The 24,723-nt window shown below is 35.1% G+C and overlaps 1 protein-coding gene across 2 annotated transcripts in view; it reads right to left on the reverse strand.

Moving 5' to 3' along the window:
• Positions 1-24,723, reverse strand: part of LOC111055642 (limbic system-associated membrane protein) — a 208,870-nt gene that overhangs the window by 87,397 nt on the left and 96,750 nt on the right. The window contains exons 1-2 of one of the 2 annotated variants that reach the window (XM_039423483.1): positions 22,388-22,514; positions 16,664-16,789 (exon numbers count right to left, since the gene is read on the reverse strand). In XM_039423483.1, the coding sequence (XP_039279417.1) occupies positions 16,664-16,736 (73 nt within the window). In that variant the 5' untranslated portion in view covers positions 16,737-16,789; positions 22,388-22,514. Of the gene's footprint in view, positions 1-16,663; positions 16,790-22,387; positions 22,515-24,723 lie in introns of those variants that run through there. The other variant, XM_039423482.1, reaches the window with a different exon arrangement.

Below are 24,723 nucleotides of genomic sequence, written 5' to 3' on the forward strand. Positions count from 1 at the left end.
AAATTCTCATTACGTTCCATCTCTATTTGGATTCAATAATACATACAAGCTAAGTCCAACCTGCATCTACTCTGTTTGGTATTTATAATATTCCATTACTATCAAAGTTGTTTCATGATATGAAGTATTTGTGAATCAAATTCTACTTCGTTGTATATATTTTTTCCAATAATAATGGGTGATATATTACAACATTATATTCCTAATAATATCAATATTCTAATGGAACGATTAATCTCTGTGTTAAATCATCTACGTTGATAATATAAGAATAATATTTATATAAGTATATAATATATCATATCAGCCTGATAGTGGCAGTGAGATTTTCGATTTCTGATAACGTTTATTATCCTCTTTTCTCTAATAATTGACTTTTCTCAATGAATGTCTCTACTTTTAATATCATTTATAGATTATTATACCTCTTCCACAATAGAAAATGAATTTTCCTAATTGTAGAATTATTACTTGCTCGTTCCAGTCATTATTTAGTTTCAACAGTTATCTACCAATCCATTGAGCAATCACTTTGGATACAGTAGAACCTTGATATATAAAAACAAAAAATGTATTTTACAAGGTCTGTACTAAATCGGGGTGTAGCCTACTATATCAAGATTGATAGCTATATGAATGTTTCAAGAAACTGCTGAAAATTAAATATAACGGCGTGTACTATAATATCGAGGTTCAATTCAAGAAACATGTAAATTTTACATCATCGGTTTTTAAAGCGTTTGCAACTTGATACAATTTTTTCAATTTGCTTGTTGATAAATTAATGATATACCTGTATATTTTAACTCAATAAGACTTCATAGAGACGAAGATAGGAAGATTCATTTCAAATTCTCATTGAATACTCATTCATTACTCACTCCTATTTCTCTCGAGGTTTTTTCTCTACTGAGCTATGGAATTTGACTTGTGAGTTTATGTGCACTCTGTTGAACTCATCATTCTTAAAAAAATCCAATTTCATTTTTCCAAGTCCGACTAGCCCTAAATTCCACACACGTTCCAAAAGAAATTCCAGTTCTCTTATCTATCACCGATAGAATAGAAAATTTCCTGATCTCATTTCTCTCTCGCCGCGAATTCTCCCTCAAATCTCTCTTACATCCTCACCAACGCAAAATTCTCTACATCTTGCTCTATCTTTCTCTTTCTCTCTATCATCCTCATACACACTCCCGTTAGCCACCCTTGGAGAATATTAAATTCTTCCATGACCATTCTCGTGCTTCCGCAATTGTATTTTTCTTTTCAGTTGAAATTATTTATTCTAAGCAAGTCGCACTTCTCATCTTTCCCTACTTCTTCATTGCAACATTGCAACTGTCGCGCTTATCTCCGCTCACCTAATAGAAGTGTTCCTTTTCTATCCTTACATATCTCCTCTTATCTCATCAGGTCTCATTCATTCCTCATACCCGACGCGTTCTTTGTATTTTTAACTGTTATATAATAAACAAATGGCACACTATAAAAGCTTCCATCAAATAATTGTATCACTATCGTCATATAGAACTCTCTGGGTAAGTCAGCAACAATCAATATTCAAACAAATCAAACTTGAATATTATTGAGAATAGAACTATATCTTATCAATCATCAACAAATAGGCGAATCGATAAAGGTATCAATAAATAGTTTCTATTAATAAAGGCCTTACTTCACGAGCAATTCAATATTTCTATTCGGGTGGATGACTAAATAATCATGAAGATTATTGAAAAAAATACTTGGAAGAATAAAGGAATACGTTTACAATATTATAGAAGCATTCTCTTCTTGAAAACAATACCATATCAGTAACAACATTGTGTTTCTGAAATAAATAAACATAGAATTAATCAATTTTTACTGCATTTTTCCGTGAGTTCAAATTGCTATGAATGTGAGGGAGTTATTCATGTTGAGCAGAGCATGTTCAACACCACCCTAGAAAACACTTTATGCTAAGTTCTTTGAATTTGTGAGACAAAATCATAAAGCTTACATCTAATATATCTGAAATCGTATTCATTCTAGCTATAATCAACCTGTGATTGTATGAGTTCCTTGATAATTGAATATGATGCAAGTTTGGCTAATAGCAACTTCTATAATAATTAATGAATACCATAAGTGTAGTATAACTCTCATGAGAACATGGATTGGGAATCGCAATTCAATCAGGCAAGTGGACTACATTTGGGCATTTCGACAATGAACAAGAGCAAAATAGCCTGAGGGATCTGCACTGCATCCGTTTGGCTGCATTTGGATGTTATCCCTACAAACATGATGCCACCCCTGCAGCTAGTCTGTTTCCCCACCTATATACCTGTTCACAGGGTTTGACAAAACAATGTGCTCAGAATACTGAATTCCATAATTGAATTCGAAATGTTAAGCCGGCACTCAAATTTGTAGTGGCTCAATCACAGGTGGATTGTAGTCATTAAACTGACAATAATGCTGCCGGAAATTTTTGTCCATAGAATGCTTCTGAGACGAAGCTCTAGAATGTTTTAATTTTGTTCTAAACCAATTTTTGCAGTGAACTATGATACTCCACTGTAAACTGTAAACTTGGGAATTCTGTTGAGTAACCTGAATAATGAGTTCATACTTCTTGACAAAGTGGATCAAGAACTTCTCATCTCCGTTTACTGCCGCAATTAGGAGAATTTCAAAAGAGAGATGTTGCGAACGAAGCCTCGAAGCCTAGACTAAGAACCAGAAGTCTCCCAAAGAGGAAACGAAGCATGATTATTCGCGTCTTTCAGATCAAGCTCATTATTGAGAAGGATAGCATAATCAGAAGCACTCATCTCAAAAAGCTCTTCTTAAAGAGGATTTCATGAATTCAGTTCAACCATGACTTCTCTACACTCTAGAGTCACTTTATTTCAATTATGGATGAGTGATAATTTCAATTGATTCTCTTTCTTTGTTCCTAATCGAATTACAGAGGCGATTCAATCGAAAATGATTTTTTGTAGTCATAAAGCAAATACTATATCACAGTATATAGAGCGATAATTATTATACAACTATAAATCATTCATTCAATAATGAGTGACATAATTTATTTTCAAAAATATAAAAACTTGTTACAAGTTCCCCTTGCTGTTATCAGGAGAAATTTGATTGCTAAAACAAATGAAAACATCAAGCGATTGAGTCGGTCAATGAAATTCGTTAAAAATTTTCTTTTGGATCTCCCTCCAGAATCAATATTCTCTGTTAGTGGAAATGAATGAAAGGAATGTGAATAAAGAATCTCGAATATCATTTTATCTAGTGGAAAATACGAAATCAATTGAATTATGTATTATTCATTTGATCACTGAATCAATAATTCAAAACAATTGAATCAAGATTAGAATTGATACCGTTTTATTTATTTTGCCATTTTTTGGTTTTCAGTATGAAGTTTCTGATAAAATTAATTATCAGTTTATATTGAGTGTAATTTTAGAATGGTATTCATTACCGAGCGTCATAATTTCCCGATTGCATACAAGGTACGTAGAGACTTATTCGTCAAGAACACGCGCATTCCGCTTTTCATCCGCTTATTCGCACAGAATAAGGAAGATACAGAAATCAAAGCCATTAGCTGATCGAAAGAGGAATACGCGTGTTCGTGGCGTATACGTGTGTACGCACCTTTCTTTAGATTGTATATTATCACGCTTTGATTGCTCAGCAACAGATAATACGAACCAATCAGAAAAATTATTGTAGGAGCTATACTCCGGATAGCGCTTCTACCCATGACTCAATCTATCACAGTAATTCGCTGATCTCCCTCCATTCCTCTGCGCCGAATATTCCTCAAAGTCAAAAGTAGTTTTACACGGAGTATAGTTACAATCAAACCTCACTTGACTGATATCATTCTTGAGAATCCTTTTTAGATACGGAACTCAGTGTCATGATTTCAATTGATTTATCAGAAATATTGAAAAATGATGATCGTCACTCATCTTGAAATTGTTAAGTAGAAGAGTGAACAATGGAGTGCAAAGGATTGATATAGAGAAAACTCACATTCCATACTCCATGGTTGAAATTCGTCCTATTTTATTAATGCAGAACGTCTCGCCGAAGAACTGTCGAGGCTAGTAGCTGTTCCAATATTTCATCGGAAGTGAGCCGTTTTTCATTTCGGAGTCGGCTGCTCCTTGAAGACATCTGCATCCGATCCGAGGTGACCGGCCTTACTTAGTACGAGTCAGATGAAGAGATTGGAGCAGGGCTGGCTGCCTGGATAGCGCCCACGTTCAATAGGGCACAGATAGCGATAATTTATTCATGAAGCCTATGAGAAATGAATGGTTCGTCTTATCAAGAGAAACGTCTCAGAAATGTGGGAGTCGATACGATCCTGGTCGAATATTACGGCAATAGAGTATTGAGATGGATGCTAGGGAACGAGTGAAGATGAAGGCAGGTATCTGAGAGAGACGTTAAAATGAATAGAATAGAATGCGAGCTGGAGAGAGAAATTGGATCGAATCGTTGTGGAAGAGTGGAAAGACTGATGGCACCCAGCGTCCACGGTGTGGATAGTTCGTTTCAAATTGATTGGTCTCACTGTGTTATAGAACAGTTGAAGAATGAGAACGGCCTTGCGACTTCAAAGCTGGATGATTCCCAGGAGTCCTGGTCCTGGTATATAAGATGCTGACAAGGAATTCCACTCTTGTTAGCACCTCACGTTATCATAAATGCATTTCAACACGCTTATTAAGACGGCTACTACCATCAATGACGTGGAAGATTTTTTTGTGAGTCATTATTAATTACTTGGAGATTGAAGATTCACTAAAATGTTCATATAACACAGTTTTATTAATTCACCAATCATATCCAATCTAAACTTTTTTTTAAACTACTGACATCATAGAATTATGGTACATTTTATCATGATAATAAATTATCAAGGCACTATGTAGTGTGTTTTGAACTCATTAGTTTTGCTTGGAGAGTATTCATTGGAGATTCGAATGAATTGTTCAAAATTGTACTCGAAACTATTCTGCTTCACAAAGGAGTATGTAGTCCGAAAATTATTTCCAATCCCTATGTTTGAACCCTATTGTCTGGTTCATTCAAATTTAAATGAATCTATCGTGCGATATGCATGGACAGAATGTGAGATATTCATCTTCAAAGAACTAGAGAACACTATTCCAATATGAGGTATGGCATCCTTTGTTCAGCAAATCGTTGTCGATATTTTCCAAGCTGTGACAATATGTATGTTCCGCTGTGTGTGAGAGAATGTATAAACGAATGTGATACTTGACTTGAGAGAGATCAACGGCTCCTTTCTTGATATTTTTCCCAGTGAAGAAAGTTCTACATAAAAGACAAGTCTCTTTTTTCTGAATATGATAATGTCCGTTTGAAAGCTTTGCAAACAGTTAGGGTGACTGGTGACAGTTATAAGGATAGATTTCAATGTCCAAAGATACATCTTATAACTCGCCGTATATCTGATGGTGGACAAAAATGGTCGAATATGTTGGTGAGACAGGTAGGCTACTGTCGATGTCAAAATATTCAGCTGACAACTTCTTGCTTTATCTTCATGCTCGACATCTATGAATAAGATATTTGTAGCTCTTTTACAGTTACAAACAGAATAAAACGAAGTCTCTTCAAGTGAGACATAATTTAGTCAAGGAAGCTAAATGAATTGTATAAGCCCCATCATTGATTTTAAAAGTTTACAGTTACATTTTTCAATCACTCTTATCAAAAAGAAGTTATATAGCACTTCTTTCTGATAAGTAAGAGAGAAGTCAAAGAGGAGTAAGTACCTCTTATCTAGTATCTGGTGTGCTTTTATCATCAAATAACATTAGCTAAAATTTTTAAAATCGCTATGCTGATGATTAACAAATCGAATTGGCGTCTTATCCAAATTTATTCTATTCCACATCGCGTACACTGTTAATGTATAACATAACCAATTTATCAGTTATCTGTCTGAACTCAATTTCACAAAAAGAAACACTTTTTTGATCCTGTTACAGACTTGTTCTCAAACGCCACTTGATGTTTTACTGATACTTGATATTTTGAATATCGTGATTAAATATCCCTGCAAATTATGTTCTATTGTACGAAGTCTTGTCTTCGAAGAGCATGCTCAACAAGTTAGAATTCGAAATGAATCTCTGTCATACAAGTTGTATAGTGTCTTCTGATTGCGGGAATAGAACATCACAGCATCATAGCACTCGCTATTCACCACACACCAGGCAAATATCTTACTTCCTTACTTGCATTGTTGAATGTATGATATTATGTACTGTGAGCGCATGAACAACACCGCAAGAACAAATTATAATCGAGATATCATCTATCAAGAAGACGGCGAATTCGTCTGAACGGAGAATGGTGTTGACTTTCCGTAACAATTTGGACGTATTTCCAATAACACAGTAAAAGACTTATTTTATAACCGAAACGGCGTTAGGAAACACCGACTGTCAGCGTTGGAAGAGACAGCTTCACACATACATTCATTTATTATACCAACACACACACTCGTCTGCCAGTCAACGAATACAACTTCCGACATCTGGAGGCAAGTGAGAGAAGAACTTAACATGTTGAACGACAAGAAGGCTTCTGTTGAGATACTACTGTACTATCGTCAAGCTGGATATGACGAGGAATTATAATATTATATATAAATATAAAAGTGATAAAGGGTTGATATAAAAGTGATTGCTGCCATGAATAACTTGTTAATCCTGGTTGATAGCTGCTAAAAGTTAAATCTATGATGATTATTGCCACTGACATTCAACTTTTAATATTCGCAATGGAATTCTGATAAATCAGAAAGCTATTTATTATATTATTCCTTTACTGCCCCTTGTGACCTGAAAGTCTGTTTGAGAACCGATAATATAGTACAATCACTATCAGTAACTGCTCAGACTCACTTTTAAGGTTGGTTGCCTGAAAGAAATTCAGTGCTATTTGTTGACAATTCATAGATTTTCTGTGGCAAAAACAATCTTCTCCGGACATTGAGTGACCAGCTGACATCTTTACTGAACTCCTATGTGAGTTTGATTCTTCCATCAAATACTTCACTAAAATAAAAATTACTGATTATCTAAGAATGAAATTCACAGTAACTACATCGAAATGCTAAGATTCCTTTTCAGTAGTTTTATATGACTTGACAATTATTGGATTGTAACTTCACAGTCACAGCGGACAACTGAAACAGGAACTGGGGATGCCATACCATTTCAAACTGACCAGAATGTGTTTGGATTGTGTTGTATTGCAATAATGTTGAATGGTATATCAAACTCACTGTTCACCACTGTGACAGAACTAAACAATCTATCTTGAATAGAAGTAATCAATTTAAAGTGAAATTACCTATCATCAAAATATGAGTAATAATATAATAATTATTACTATATCATTTGAAATTTGATCTACTCTGATATTCAAGAGTATATAGTGAATGAAACCTATATGTGACACTATTTGACTACTTGGTAAAAGTAAATGATCTTTATTACAATAAAAAAAATATTAATAGTATTATTGTTATAATATTCATTGACATTTCATCTACTGTACATTGATATTTAAGAGAATAGTTATGGAACTTGTCTGTCTCTTTTCAACTGCTTGTCTCCACTCAGACCCACTGAGGAGAGGACTACTGTGACCTCGAGTCATGCTTCCTCCTGGGGGCCGCCATTCCAGGAAAATTGGAAAAATTTTCGGGACAAGCATGACTAATATATTGTACAAGGTTGAAATATTGAAATTATTTTTTCTCTCACATATCTGATAATGTGAGCAGTAGAGGGAAATTATAATATTCTCTTATTCACATTTCCACTTCACCAAGAGTAAGTTCTAAATAGTTCTATGGATCTTCAAAGTTCAATTCTCCCCTAGTTTATCCCACTAGGACTAGGATGATCGAATTTTGAATCGTGGTCTAACCTGAATTAAGTGCTAGAAGAGGCAAAAAAGTCTCAAAAGGAGGTTGAAAACTGAGATGTTTTTCACCCTGCAGCTCTGTTTGGGTTTGTTGGAAGAGAACATGAAATTCTTTTACCTACCCTCTGAGCTGAGACACCCCTCAAGCGAAAAATTTGAAGCAGAAATGTTTTTTTGAAAATATCATATTATGAGAGATATGAGAACATATTTGACTGAATTAGCTTGTATGAAATTTTGTATAGAATGTAATGTTGGTGAGATGCATAGTTTCAGAGATATATGCGGGAAAAAAATCATATACACTCCCTCGAAATGTAAACCACCTCCACCCCCTTAGAGCAGTGTGTGGGGAGTTGGTCGCTCGCTTTCAAAATGCTTACGAACTATTCCAAATAGAGCTGTAGGGTCAAAAATTATCTTCCAAACATTTTCTTTATGATAAAACTCTTCGTTGACTGGACTATAAATTACTCATCGATTATTAACTATTACCAACTAAAAACAAATACATTTTCTATAACTGGTCAAACGGTATAAGAAGAGAATTGGCTACGAATTAGATTCAGAGAATATTCCAATAGTTTATAATCTGCTACTTAATGTTCACAGAGTGAAGCTGTATTTTTTCGGGCGATTAGCTTTGTTGGTCATCGTTTATTATATTTGCATTAGGGGATAAGGATTTTATCAATCTTCAATATTTTCTCAACCCTATAACAAGTAACGTTTTCTCAATAACGAACATATTCCTCTCCATTGATTCTTTGAAGATTATTTGTTCCATGATACTGTACAAGTTGATTACACTTCTCACTGATTAATCACGTACATTGAGAGTCGAAGCTAGTATTCTTCGTACATGAAGGTGCAATATTAGCTCCTCTGCTAAGAGCATGTCAGCAATATCTACGCTTCAACAGCATTATGAACGTAACGCCAATTAAGATCCCAACTCTATAAGGAACCTAATTAGTGTGCTTTGATTTAACTTCTCAGCCGTGATCTCATCGAACAGCTCATGAAGTGCAACAGCATGGTGTGATCAACTACACACTCATTTGAAGAACATAGGATGTAACATACAAACTCTGGCAACACAGTTCAGATTGAATGCAGTATGCAGAGAAACTAATAATATCATTATTCTCCATACAAGGAACTTTGTAATGATACAAGGTAGAGCAGTGCACACGAAGACAAGACGATACCATTATTACAATGGATGCTAATTCCACAATAGGGGAGATAAAAATATTGAAATAATTCCCGATATCAGCATAGTACTCCAACATGTTAATTTATTCAAAGACAAATGATATTGATCCTATAAATCGCTTAACGAATCACAGATTTATGCAGTTATGCAGTCACGGATTTATTTTGAAGGGAAACTAGAAAGTAGAGCAAGATATTTTTAAAGCAGGATTTGAAAGACATCTGGACCTCCTGAGAGAATTCATTTATTTTCTTGAAAAATGGAATAATAGTATCCATCACGTAACACCTGTGGTATGAACTGTAGAACTCATTATTGTCTGCTATTTAGAAGTCTTCAAAATGTTCTCTTTTTCCCTCTTCTTCTCTCAAATTTACATTCGTCTTCATCCAATCTTCAAATCACCAACACCTGAACTACAGCATTAGTCTATGAAATGAATGAGAGAAGGATGATGGTGGAGAATTTCATTTTTTTTTCAATCGAAGCATCGCTTTAAAATCGCATCATACAGAATTGCATAACAATGGAGCTTGGTTATAACGTCATTTAAGGCAATCACAAATTCAATGATGCTATATCAGAGTGACACTATAAAAGAGGTTCCAAAATCTTAATTTTCAACCGAAGACAAGTTGAAAAAAAAGTTTTCATAAGAAAATACACTTACAATAAAGGTAATTTGGGAAGAAAATATTAATATAACTGAATCTTTATTAAAATCTTATTCAATAGAGGGAATTTGGGAAATACATACTTTAACATGAATATGAATATAACTCAATCCTATTTGAAAACTCAAGTCTAAAAATCAAAATACCTGTCTGGTTACGTTGCCTTCTCAGTTCTCGGCCCAATTTTCTTTACGTTATATAAACGTTTTTCTAATTTACTGACAATATATCCGAGGCTTTCTCAATGTGAATTACTTATAGTTTTGCGAGACTTGAAAATGATATCGTTTGATCCGTGTTGACGCTACCTACGGCTTAGGCTGCAGTAACCATGTTACATGTTATACTGTATAAAATATGCTGATAACATTGAATGAGGAATCAGGATAATAGACATCCTGGACTTGATAGGAAATTTCCAGCAATACGTATGAATATGTTGAAAGTAAATTGTTATAATTCAATTACGTATTTCTTGTCCCTGAATTTTCTCATTGACGAAATTTTATTAAATGAAAATCAGAATATTCCAATTAGAATGATTTGATAAATATATTACATTGAATAATAATGTTCCTGTAAAGGAAGAAACAAAATGAATCATTGTCATGACTAATGCTGGTTACCAACACATAAGAGTGTTTCTGTGAGGGGGAAGTGATTTCTTACGAGGTTCAGGTGTTGTTCCAAGTCGTCATCCACAATAATAGGATTTCACATCTCCCTGTAGACCTACATAAAAAACAAGCGTTTCATCCGAATGAAAAACAAAATTTCACGAAACAAATAGCTGAGTGTCTTGTTGATGAATGGTTTGTACCGTACAGGACAGGTGATCCCGAGTTTATATTAAAAAGGGAGGAAATTAGACTGACAAATTCGAATGGGACCAGGTAGCATTATTTGTTGTCTGTGGGGAGGTTTCTACTGTTCGCTTCATTTTTTCCCAGTAGTCAAATGAGCAGCAACTACAGTGCATGCATTCTGGATAGGAGGCAAGTGAAGGAAACATAGTCGACAATGGAAATTGCATTCATTAATGCCTGGCCGGAAATTTACGGTGAAGCTGCGACGCGTGGGGATTTCGGCAGTTCTTCGGCCTGTTATTGTACGCCATTATTCATTGTTAGAGGGTGCTGTGACGTCACGAGCAGAGGGCGCGTGCTGGGAGCCGTCGGATTATTTCGGATTCATTCGTCTTGTTAACGCGACAACGTTCACAATCCACGACCACTGCCTGCCTGGCTGGCTCATGGCTCATGGCTCATGGCTCTACTATCACAACTTTCCAACTACCAATCACTACCAATGCCAATTCCCCCACTTTATCACCAGAACTGTGCCAAATTCGCGAGCACTCAAGATTTTCAAAGTGCTTTTGAGAAGTTTGTGAAAACGGTCCAAGTATTAGATAGGTTGTTTTTTCAATGATGAATGATGTTATCCATTATACTCGACCATGGCTTACAACCAACAAGATATGTGGGCTAAAGAAATTTCTTCATATATTCATATCGTATGGGATCACCTTTCAGATTCACTTCTCAAACAGTTAGTCCCAGGCGACATCAGGCTCAATTAGGTAAAGTGTAGGGAAGCTTTAAATTAGCTCATTAGAAAAAATTTAAAGGTGCGTATACGCGCCGCGAACATGAGCAATTCACTTTTAATCAGCTGACTATATCTGTATTTTTACAGAAACGGTGAAAATACAGATATAAAAAGCTTGGCATCAGCTGATTAAAAGTGAATTGCTCATGTTCGCGGCGCATAAATCTGTACGCACCTTATAATTGAACGAATACAACATTTAATTTAATTAATTTTATTCATTTATTGAATTATTTTAAACTCGAATGCACTATCCAAATGCATTTGGATAAGTTATTATCAGGATCATAAATTGAGAAATTTTAAGGTGTAAACAGGGAGCACAGACTAGAATCTGTTCTGAATCTGTGAAAAGAGTGACAAAATGCGCACATAATTTATTGATGGGTATTTTAGAGAGAAACTAAACATTTTAGATAGGAATACACTTGGCCGATATCATTGCAGGCTTATAAATAGCAACTGTTCCACTGCCATAAGAGAAATTAAAGAGTATTTTAGAGGCTCTAGAGTCCTAGAGAGATGTCACGACAAAAATCGACATATTTCTTGTGAACCTCACAGTGATCTGTATACATGGCTGCTTCGAAACAATCTAGCGTCGTTGCAAACTTGCGATGCAAGACTCCATTTGTATGAATATTAACTGTCGTAGAATTGAATCTTCAGTGTCTGATAGGTAGGATCAACTTCAGTGGATGAATTCAGCAAACTTCAAGTTCAAATCTCATCTCTACTATTCTGGTACAGAGCCCTCTTATATTCACGTGATTCAGTAAAAAATGAATTCCTGACAAATTCTTGCAATGCCTGCGTATTCAATATCAGTTTGGAATTTCAGTGCAGAAGGGGAAGTCTGTTTTGATAATAGATGGCGCCTTGGTTTCGGACACCTCTGCACCAACAGCTTACATGCGAATAAATCATAGCTTCTCCCTCACCTCACGACTTATTGCACTATTAGTCCCCAAAGATTCGTCTCCCATTTCCCTCACGTAATACACTCAGAATTGGGGGAGTCGGACATCCCCTTCTCGTTTTCCACTTTATAAGGGGATTTGACTTGGTTTTGGAAAGGGCATCCTCACAACACAAAGACTGGATGGTAGGGTGCCGAAATGAAACGGAAAGTATGCCTCACCTCAGCCTCCACCTCATGGACACAGCAACTTGACCGCAAACGGAATAGGTTGATAACTGAAAATTTCTGCACATCATCACCCTCGAATCTCATTCCGTTGCAATATCCTCTCACAATTTCCAATCTTCAGGAATTAAAGTTTTGGAATTTATTAGACTTATTCATGATTCAATGAGACAGCTAAAATTTAGCTAAGACGACACAAAAGTGAATTATGAATTCCTCATAAAATTAATGTTCTATTCACTTGTTATGCAATGCAATTTCCTATTCGTTTGAAAATAGTTTACTTATTACCACTGATGTATTTTCTATTTTTCATCCACATTTGAGAAATTCAGAATCCCATCATTTCTTGATCATTCATTACTATTGAATAATCTATTGGTTTAGTCAAATTGATAAAAATCAATAGAGGACGAGCATCAGAGGAAGATGAAGCAAGATTCAGATAACTGGACCAATTATAGTTTTATTCCTAAGATCATATTCTGTCCAGAGATTTCCACTCGCAAAAGCATCAGTATCATGCGAGATTGAATATTTTTGTGAGAAAGAAGTCGAATCGTAGAGACTCCGTATTACCAAAGCTGGGAAAATAATCTAAATCCTTGAAGCACAGAATATTAATGATGCAAACTAGTCAAGGTCTTACATATGATAGAATCATTGATAACCTGGTTTCGAGGTTAAGAAAATTGAGTATTACGAGATAAATTTGTTAGAAAAAGAAATGATCTATGATTATTGAACAATCTACGAGTATATATAGCATGAAGAGGGTGAAGACGTATGCAGGCCACCACAATGTGAAAGCGTAGTCATAAATTGCTGTCGAGCTGAAGAAAGAGCTATTGGGTTGCTGTGCTTGGTTGTGACGAAGGGGAAAGCAGCCAAGAAAGAGGAGAAACGAAGAACAGCGGGAAAATGATAGGAGGAAAATGGTTAGATGAGGACGCGTGGACACCTGTTTGCCTTGTCACACACCTTTAACCCTACAACTCGATCTCTCGCCCAAGAGTGAGTAACTGATCTCCTCCTCCACAACGACTACTTACACCACCACATCTCCTATTTCGCTCCTATCATTTCTCCTCGGAGCCCGTGCAACTCACTTATATCACTCAGCCACAACATATTCAGCCGGAGTGTGGCGACAACGTGAAGGATAAATAAAAGGAGCTCACACACCGATACAAACAACCCTGGCAAGCACAAGAGAAGGCTTCCTTCTCGAAATTATTATCCTGTTCGTCTTCCGGCAACCACCTTTGCATCGCTTCCTCCTTCGTTCTCTGAGATCAGCTCCTTCGGTGTAGTTAGAATTAGGTGGAAACCTTTATTACCTCGCCGGAATCCATCTCTTTTGAGCTCCCTTTTTCGCAGCCATGCTTTACGGCATCCAGGCTTACCCCTGCAGCCTTCTCAGCTATTTGTAAATATCACCGTGGATATGCACAGGAATCTACCGGAATGGAATTACCGTACATTCGCTCGCTTTTTTCTTAGGCACAGTAAACACAGCCCATTACAATTTTGTTTCTGGTTTTTTGAGCCCAGCTCAGACGTGTCATTGAGAACATGCTAACAGGACGAAAACCTCTGATTTCATGTGAACCATGTAACGTTCAAAAATCCGAATGGATAAATTAAAAATTCCCATTTGAAGAAATTTATAGGTCCAAGTGAAATAATAGGCTAACATCGCCAAAGATGATAATGTTAAAGATTAGATAATATCAGGCATCACGGCTAAATTGTACAACAGCCGAATAGAAATGAAAATAATTTTTGCTACCTTATAATATTATATAAAATATTGAAAATTTGAGGTTAGGCGTAAAACATCTACTGACCGGCGACCTAATGATCGACCGAGTCGCATAACGTAGAATCTGACCAAACACCTTGGCAGAAACTTATTGTAGCGAAACAGTATTCAGCTTGAGGAACCAAAGGTTACACGTGGCTAATTGTTGTAATATAAGAATCAATCTATAACCTTTATAAAATTACTTTGCATGTAAAAAGCATATTAAAAAACCCAAACAAAAATAATTAAATGTATTAAGGAAGTAGGAGGTTACTAGGCGCATGAATACTATAATAATTTGCATGCACCAATCAAATGGTGGCAATTGATAGGCGGCAATAGTGAGCCGATTCAAATATATTTGTATATATTTCTACAAATGATAAGAATTTATAAATTATTATTGTGCAGTTTATGTTTCGGATACGGCACGAAGGCAAATAAATTATTAAAGATGTAACATAAGTAATAATTTAATAGTTTGGTACGGTCTATTTGAGCCATGAATGGCGGAGGAACAGAATATTTAAATTTCATGTAAATTTGGAAATCGGAAATGAAAATTGTGAATTAGAAAAGAGAACTTGGACACTTGCCTGCCAACCACCACCATGAGATGTCACCAAAAATTATAGAGCGCAATATCTTACTATACCTTTGATAGCTTAAAGTTAAATCGAATTTCTAAATTTTTTCATAAGACTTCATAAGTGATGCTAATGTAAAGCAGAAGTCATTTTTAAATATTTTTTTAACCCCTTGGGAGAGACGACTCCGGCTACAAATATCCAGGACCACCAGGAGTTTGGATCGACATCAGCAGCTCATGGAAAATTCCAGCACGTGAGTGAAAAATATTCGAAATAGTGATGGGGCGCCCTCACTGCTTCGAAATGAAATAAGAATCAAAGCTAGCTCGTCGAAAGGGTTTTATAAATAAAGAATTTGGTAAAAATACTTGCGCAAGTAAAAATAGTATAAAAGGTATTTTATTAGATAGTAACGAATCAATCCATATATCAAAAGATCCATCAATCAAAAGAATACTAAGTTCTAGGTAATTAATACAATCTTCATATGATCATTAATTTCTACAATATAATTTGTGATAATATAATGTAGCTCTGATTCACTAGATGAATTATTGATCTATCTATTCCGGCAGGTGCCGAATCTCGCACCCTGAGATAAAAAATATTTATTATAAAGAAATCTATTGGAAACCATAGAATTTAATATATATTTGGATTATTAGTTTGTCTATTTGTCATGCGAAATTTAGATTCTAAATAGAATCGTCCAAGTTGACAAGTATCAGCAAGTTGATATCGAAGCCACATGCAAATAGATGCATATGATCATGAAATGAAAGCACATGGTAACATTTCGTGCTATAGAACTTAAAGAATAGTATTAGCCTGTGATATTTTATTGATTTCGATTATTGCTTTGTCTTATATTATATATTTCTGTCGCTCTATATATTTTTGCTTTGATTTATTTTTGAGATATTTTATTAATATATGTATCAAATTTTTATAGTGTACGATTTATTTTTATTCCTCAATACTGTAGGATATAAGTTTTATATATATTTTTTTTTTATAAATTATCAGTATTATTGTGGAAGCTCATATCTGGGCCTATAAAGATTTTTATGAGACTATATCCTAGTAAAACCACGATCAGATTTATAATTATTGAAATATTTCTCATGCTCTACCGATTGATGCAGCGGGAGGCTAATCGTTATTCAACTATAAAAAATACTGTGACAACCAGTAAACAGTAAAGTAAAGCAACACGAAAGGTGAGAGACAAAAAATCCACTTGATTTGATTTTGCGCATCATGCTCGTCAATATTTACATGTCTCATAATTAATATTCAATCATAATAGTTTTTTCGTTCATAATCGACATACTTTCACATGGTAAGAATCACACGTGTTTAGTTGTGGAATGAAGAAACGGGGAATGTTTAGCAAGAGTAAATTTACTGATACTTTTTCAATTTCCATTTCGACTTTAAAATGAGATAATTATCAGTATTAATATTTATATATGAAAACAGATTGACCAATGCGACAGCGAACACCAATCATCCGGAATGATTCAAATCGGAAATCACAAAAATTGATAAAATTTTCATACCTACAAGTGAAAAAGCATAATGTGATTAAGAAACAAATCAGTGATATTTTTCTGCACTCACCCAAATCTTGAACTTCACACGGGAGCACAAGTGTATCGCCAATTACTGCCCGATATGTTTGACCTCTGGACATGAACTTGGGTGCTGCTGTTACTTGCTGCGGCTGGCTTTGCTGGTTGGAACTCGCTGAAATATGAACAAAAATTATCTATGAAAAACAAGTACACACAGTAGTAACTCATGAGAAACGATAATGATATCATGAAATACAAACTAAAGAGAAAATACAACTATTACATATATTTTCTATTAATACAATAAAACAACATATACAATAAATAAATATTTATATTAATATTATAATTTATTTTCTATTCCATTCTCCCAGTTTCTATAAGAAATGTCTATTAATATTTCAAATGAATAACAAGCAAATGCGGAAGTATCTCATAAAAGTCCACAGTTTTGTTAATGGACATTAATATAGATATCATTATTTTCGACAAGCTCAGTTCTACAAAACTTGAATGATTACTGAAAAGCGATCTGAATGAATGCGACTAAAGGATGTTATGAATAGACATTTTATAGCACACTTCATTGAATAATTCACATGACTTCCATACTTGTGTATGATTATTATTAATAGAAGGGGTTTTGACTAGAAGCTACACCAAATTTTAGCATGTTTGCTTTTGAACCTAAGTTGAGCTTGATGGAGTGGAATTGAAAACAATATGGATTCACAATGGGCGACTAAAAAATTAAATCCATGAGTACAACCTAATTGAATATCAAAAGAATCAATTTCTATGAAGAAGCAAACATCGGTACAGAACAATAGAAATGAATTATTCATGTGAAAGATGAGGATGCTGGGTGACCGTTCATTAAGAAGATGACATGCAGAATGCTTCTCACTGAAGAGCCACATGTTGTATATTAGGTGGATGGTTTTTCATGCGACATTCTTTGACAAGACAGACCATGTCTACAGGCAGGCAGGCATTTGCTTGCGATGATGGCATCCATTCTGTGACATGTTTAATTAAAAGTGATAGGCTCTTTTGGTTTCCGCCTTCTAGCGTTGATTTCATTAACGGCCGCTGAAGATGGAAAGGTATTGAGTCTAGAAAAAAGTAATACAAAAGTAGCGTTGACGTTTTCAGTCGGAATTAATTAAGGCGTATACGTTCCATGTTCCATTGGATTCTACTTCTCTGATTGCGTTCTGGCCAGAACGAGAAAGCTTTACGAATGAAGAGCACGTCATATTTTGAAAGGGACAGATATGCTTTCCCTTCCCACCACCCCACTTTTCGTGTCGATAATAATTCAGGTGCTATCGCTTCAACCCCTCCCCCACCCCACAATGCTTTGGCTAAACCATCCACGGAGCCAGCCGTTATTAATCTCCTTCTCTTATGTCATCAAACAACGGTGACGCGAAAGACAAAAAATGAGCTCTCATAACGAACACTTCCCCTCGAGAAAAATTGTTATTCTCTCAATGACGTTTACCGGCGATAAAATTCCAAGTTTATAGCAATCTGACATTAATTCAACTATCGTAAAAGGCTCGATAGAGGGTTAATCTGCACATTAATCTGTTGAGTCATGTTACCCCCCAGAGTATTAAACCTACTAAAACGTAGAATGTTTTACTTGAAAGTCGTTCGTGAGATGTATGTGCACTGTTCAAACAGTTATGACTTTTCAAACAACAGAATAAAATCTCCCTTCAAGAAAGTTCGGGCTAGCATGACTCGTGGCATTTTAAGTGAAAGGGGAAGTGATTTGATTCTTTTATGAACAATTATTTAATTCTGAGTTTGGTTTATGCTTTGTTTGACGCACTCAATTATTGTTTGAGTTAGTGGCACAACCTCTATCAATATTCAGTATTGAATATTAGCATTCTTTTGCAATTAACCAATTTTTATTCAGTTTCTTTAGAAAGTTTGATAACATAGAACTGATAATTCCACCTATTATGAGCCATATTGATGGCCATAGTCCACTCTCCATTAAGGCGTGCGAGACTTATCCAATAAGATTCTGCATGGACTCTCCTATATACACTGTGTTTCTGTAATAGACCGACAAACATGATGAGTCTGACAAAACTATCTTGACATTCTTTGACGACAAACGTTGAAAGTTGAAAGTTCTAGGATATATAATTCATTGAATTCTTTGTTTTCAGAATAATGATTCCATCAATTTTATAAATTTCGTTCATTTCATTTACACATTTATAAAATCAAAACAATGATTGGGGTGAAACAACCAAGTTAATGCGAAACTGTTCTCTCCCGAATTTGGATAGTTAAAGTCAGTTCAAATGAGATTTGGATATCTCACAATATCAGCAAAATAATTCAAAGTTCCAATATATAGGCTTATTAACACTGAGCATTTAGAATCTGAGTTGATAGGAATTTAAGTACCATACTTTAAATTTTTAATTTTTAAGTGCACGATAGAGATCTGCAGTACAAAAACAACACAATCAAGAAAAAAATTTTGAATGAAGAAAAAAAAACGGCTTCATGGTGGGGTGTGGTGATTGGAATGGAAGGAGGAACGATATCTATTCAACTACAACTTGTTTAGATAATGGGTGAAATATGCCAATAAAGTTATTTCTCAATTTGAAAGGGATATGACTGAAATAATAATTATTATTGGTCTAATGGTATTTCAAATTGATAAAATTGCTCGCTTCATGGTCAGGAGTAAGCTGTAGAATCTTTTCTATCAACAGATCATGTTGGAGGAGAGAGTTCTTCGAGAGAAGAGGCACACCCTGAGTTCTGACTGAAAAAAGAAGATAGAGTGAGATGAGTTCATATTATGGAATAGAATGATCAACCGGAGGAATGAAGGGAGGAACGGAGGAACGGAGGAACATAATATCTTTGAGCCTAGAAGATTTTTTCATTGATCTTCTGCACGATTAAAATGAGTCCATACATGAACTCAAAGACTTGGCATTGTATTCGGGCTGATAAGCCCACACGTGATCTGAACTTGGCTATTCAAGACTATTGTTAATGTTAATTCATAAGAACCAGCCATCCATTTGAATAATTTAACAGTTGATCCATTGTTCAACCATAATGCACCTACAACCAATAACTCCTATATTGAATTATTCTAACATACTTGAATGGTCTAGAGTGTTTTATAATGCCAGAAGCATGCCAGCATGATCCTCACAATTTTAGGTATGAGTTTTCCACGTGTACCAATCATTTCAACTTACAGTCCAATAGTCAAAATTTTCGGACCATGATCCGAAGGATGATCCTGTAGGAATTTCTAATTCATGGAGAGACTATTTACACTAAGTTATGAGAAATCGATGAAGAATGAACGGTTGAAATGATATTATGTGAGTGTTTGGACATAGTTGATAGAGGAGGCTATATTCTATTTCTCTATGGTTCAGATACCGTTCAATTAGAATACAAATTCCTATCGGTTATACTGTAGTAATTAAATGTTCCTAGTTCCTACAATTACTCAAATTATAACACTGTTGTATTTGAAGTACCTCAGTCATTTAGATCAGGTCTTCTCAATTTTTAATATGATAATCAACTCTAAATGCTGTCAATCGTCTGCCACAGCTCGTGGAGATCATGAAAATTTTATGAAATTGATAGCCGAATCGCCGAATGAAAGAATGCTAGCTCGTCTGGTAACAGGTTGAGAACCATTTTCTCAAGAAGTATGAATATTGCACTCAGTTTAACGAAAATGCTTGACATCAACTGTTCAATTATAAATATTTCAAATTTGAATATTAATTGAAAATATTTCAAATATGGCACTTTTCTACTTACCTTCCATTGATTTGATATTAAATTCCACTTCTAACTTCTACTTTCTACCTTCTACCTTCGATTTCTCGAAAATAAAATACAGTATCATATTCTATAGTGGAAAAAGAACTGAACAACGTTATAATCTCTCGTAGTTTATTCATGATATTATAATGAGGATGTTTACGGAAGAAATATGCAATTAAACAACAGAGGTGAATCTCAAAAGATGTTTGATGATATCAAGTTATCATAAATATGCATCATAGAAGCGACTACTGGGAGTTTACTTGCTAATTGGGAGATGAAAAAATGGAAGTGAGTGGGTATGTCTACAATGGAACTGAATAAGTGGTACTTACGACGATGTAAACCAACAAAACAGACTTGTTTGATCACAATTAGATGCATAATACCTTGTTTCCGAACATACAAGAGTAATGGCATAAGGTACCTTACCATAGACTTGAATACCCAAATGGATTGTAAATGAATCTCAGGTTTAGAGATTCAGGTATTAGTTACAATTTGTGTTTAATAAGATAGATTTGAAGCAATAAACTGCGAACAAAACGAGTATGTCGCGGTGTAGGTTCTTGTTTGGACCAATACCACTAATCGGCTGTATAAAACATTTGAATACCATCGTGCTGAACGAAAATCCAGACTTGACTTTACTGTTCACACCCAATTTCTTACAATATGTTTTTGTTACATGAAGGTCGATTTTGAGCGCGACCTACACTGAAAGCTCAACATGGACCTAACCATTCTAATCTGACAGGTATCGACCTGACCGTATTGTTCCCTAAAGAGGACGATTTCATTAGAACAGTATAATCTAAGTTATCACGCGTAATTGTATGAATACCATTGGAAAAAGTAAAACTACTGTTGATGAATCTATATAATAGTAATGAGAGTATTGCTGAAAGATTTGATTGCAAAGCGATCAAGTTTCAAGTTGAAGTTGTATATCACAGTTCATCTGTGTTGTCACGTCTAGGGAAATCCGAACGTGTGCTTTGCCACTGAATATTCATTAGCTGAGGCTTATTAGTTGCGAGTTGCCCTTGATATGAGGAGGGTGATGAGGAGGCAACCCGCTAAATTAAGAGAAGCGCGCAGCATTGGCGATTTGACCATCCAAAGCTGAACGAGACGCTAGAGATAATATAGTGGCACTAAGTAGACTTCTCGTTAGCACTCAATTGCTCGCTGCTTCACAACGGGTGTGCTGTGCTGTGCAGTGTGCGCTGGGCTTACGGCCATCATAATTCACCCCCCAAAATCCAATTTTGAATTTTACATAAAATATTATGAATTGAATATCGATTATCTATAATTTACAGCTTTAACTACAACAATAATAAAATACGTTTCCAATCAAAATCATTGATATGAATATGATGCTTCAAGTGTTACATCAAACATAAGCAATTATCTCATAGTGTCTTCTCCGAGGTATTATCAGCTACACTATATTATCGATTTGGTCGATACTTAATAATAAATTGTATGCGGTTAAAATTTACTCAAATAATGAGATATTGAAGTAATGTTTCTTTCATCAATGATTTAAATTAATGAAATTATTGTATCAGAGTAGCTGGAAATATTTTTAAATGGTTTCTAAGTTGTTTCTGTATTTCTATAGTTTGAGGTGTCAACTTACTTGACATCTTATTTGAATTCCCTATTTGAAAATATCGCCGTGAACCGATTAGATGGATTATTCAATCATTTCCCATCATTTAGTTAATGTTAACTTTGGATGATAGAAATATTTTCAACTGAAACAGTCAATGGCACAAAATAAAGCATTCAATGATAGTCTCCAGTTTTATATATTTTCTCCTCGCTCCAATTATGAGATTATGATATAGGAGTATTATCATTGCTTTTCCGTGAAATTGTGATGAGGCCCTCTCTGAGCGTATGGAGCTTTACTCACCAATTGACTTGAAAATTAATCCATTTTTGAATTATGATAGCAGTCTGTCTTTGCAGGAGAATCACTAAAAACTGTGATTTAACTTTGATCAACTTTCTTCTTTACAGAAAAGTCAACAGACAGTAATCACATCAAGGAATCCTTCCAGGCTGCTGAAGATAACGAAATATCTACAAGATTTGAGAGAATGAAGAGTTTTTCTCTGAAAATAACAAACTGAATATCAAACAAAGAACAGCAGTGCTTCGTTCATTAGGGATCAATTCATCTGAGACCTTCCGAACAAACTAAACGGAATCTTTTAACGAACCGATTCTTCTAAATCGAATAAACGAATACTGCTCCAGATAAGAAACACAGCTTGCAATCTTTGGAATTTTATCTGGCTCGAGATGATTTCATTCCCTCAACAATAAAATGCCTAGGCATTCTAGGGGAATGGGCCGAGGTCAAACAAATCACTGGTATACTTCTACAAAAAATTGATGATGGGGTATATTTTGTAGCAAAACTTTGAACATTTTCTATTTCAAAGTTTATAAGTTTCAAAAACATGCCAAAAATGCTGATTCAATAAAAAAATCCCCCTTCTAATGTGATTTCTGTACAAATTATCGGAAGTAGGCATCTAGGAGCAATCAGTTTGTCGCAATCTTACATCTTCAAATCATTCCACCATATACCATCTTGGGAAGATGTTCTCCATTCAAGATAAGCGGTTGAACCAGAAACCAGCCCCGAATAAGATGAACTCAGTTATTCTTCATTATCACGTTGAACTGTTGACTTGTGGGGAAATGTTATTAAGTATAACCTAAAATAGGATAAATTGATCGAATTGACGATCGATACACGATCATCAAATTGATATCAATTTACAAGGTATGTTTTCCAAAAGGGTAGACCTAGTGTAAGGTGGGATTGAACAGTTTTTTTTTTTTTTTTTTTTTGGTGAATAGAAAATGAATTAATCGTCAAAGATGCTAATTATCACTGATAATTTGGAGATGAAAAATACTGTTGACTATGAAAGAAATGAACAAGTCATCGGAGAGAGGGGAGACAGGTGACCAACCATGAATTTTAAAAAAGTAAATTAATTAAGAAAAAATGGTTTAACTTTGCTTAACTAGGATTGAGACGTTAATCTGGTTTGAATATCAAAGGGCAACAAAATTCAAGTGATTTCACTTCAAAAATTGATTGTTTGAGCCTATAACGAGCACAGCCATATATAACAATAGCCATACTTGTTAATATATATGGCCAAGTTATCGGCCTCTCCATTTCATGATGATTTTTACGAGATTGCTCTTCTGCCAATTCAAAACTCTCATATTTCTACCTCTTTCCCTAGCAACTCAACTCTCTCACTACACCTTTCAAGTTTAGAGTACTAATGATATCTTTTCAACAATCTCATGTCTTCCTCCGACTGTTATGGAACTGAATCTCTCTTTTCCCAAATCAAACCCTCCAATTTAACTGCCGTCACTCCCAACTACATAATAAAAACTCGTTTTCGAATAATTTACTTTTTCGCTTTGTTTCATTCTTCATTCAACTTGCTCTCATTTTTCAACCTGTATACCATCCGATTCAGATCTGTACATCTATTGAATGGCGATGGAAGTTGAACTAGGGGTGAAAGTTCGAATAAAAGGCTGAAGTAGGAAAAAAATTAATAGCAGCCCAATCCACTCTTGACCCTCGGGCCACCCTTTCCCGCCAATTCACGATCGAGATTCTGTCCAAATTAGGCCTATTAGAGTCGACATGCAACATTGATAAGCGAGAGTCACAGTCACCATAGGACGGAAAGAGCCTCGAGAATGATTCTGAAGGGGAGATGGAAATCAGAACGCAGAGCTTGGTGAGATTGAACGCTCTGCTTCATTAGCACTCATAAGAGTGTTACATTATACGTTAGTTCCATGAAGAGGGCCCTGCTCTATGCTCTATTATATCCATTCGGCCACTCGATATCTGCATTAAGGATATTCATGAATCAATATGTGAGGGGATATTTCTAGATCGGGAAGAACTGAACTATTATTTCAATGAAGTGAATATTAACTTGCCTCTTTTCAGCTCATTCTCTTGAATTAACATTCCGTCTTATGTAGATAATAATATTGAAATTGAAACCATGAATTGATCGAAACTAAGTTAATTAGGTTTTCCATGAATAATGAGTATTTTTGAGGCTCTTTGAATTTGCTGTATAATCCATCCATTCAGCAATTCAGTATCCAGAGTTTAGGACGTTCTATCTTATCAATTCTGCTCAAATATGATCTGGCATAATGGTCTATGCTCCTTCGTACATTGCATTG

Source organism: Nilaparvata lugens, chromosome 3 (genome assembly GCF_014356525.2).
Source record: "Nilaparvata lugens isolate BPH chromosome 3, ASM1435652v1, whole genome shotgun sequence".
Classification (NCBI taxonomy): domain Eukaryota; kingdom Metazoa; phylum Arthropoda; class Insecta; order Hemiptera; family Delphacidae; genus Nilaparvata; species Nilaparvata lugens.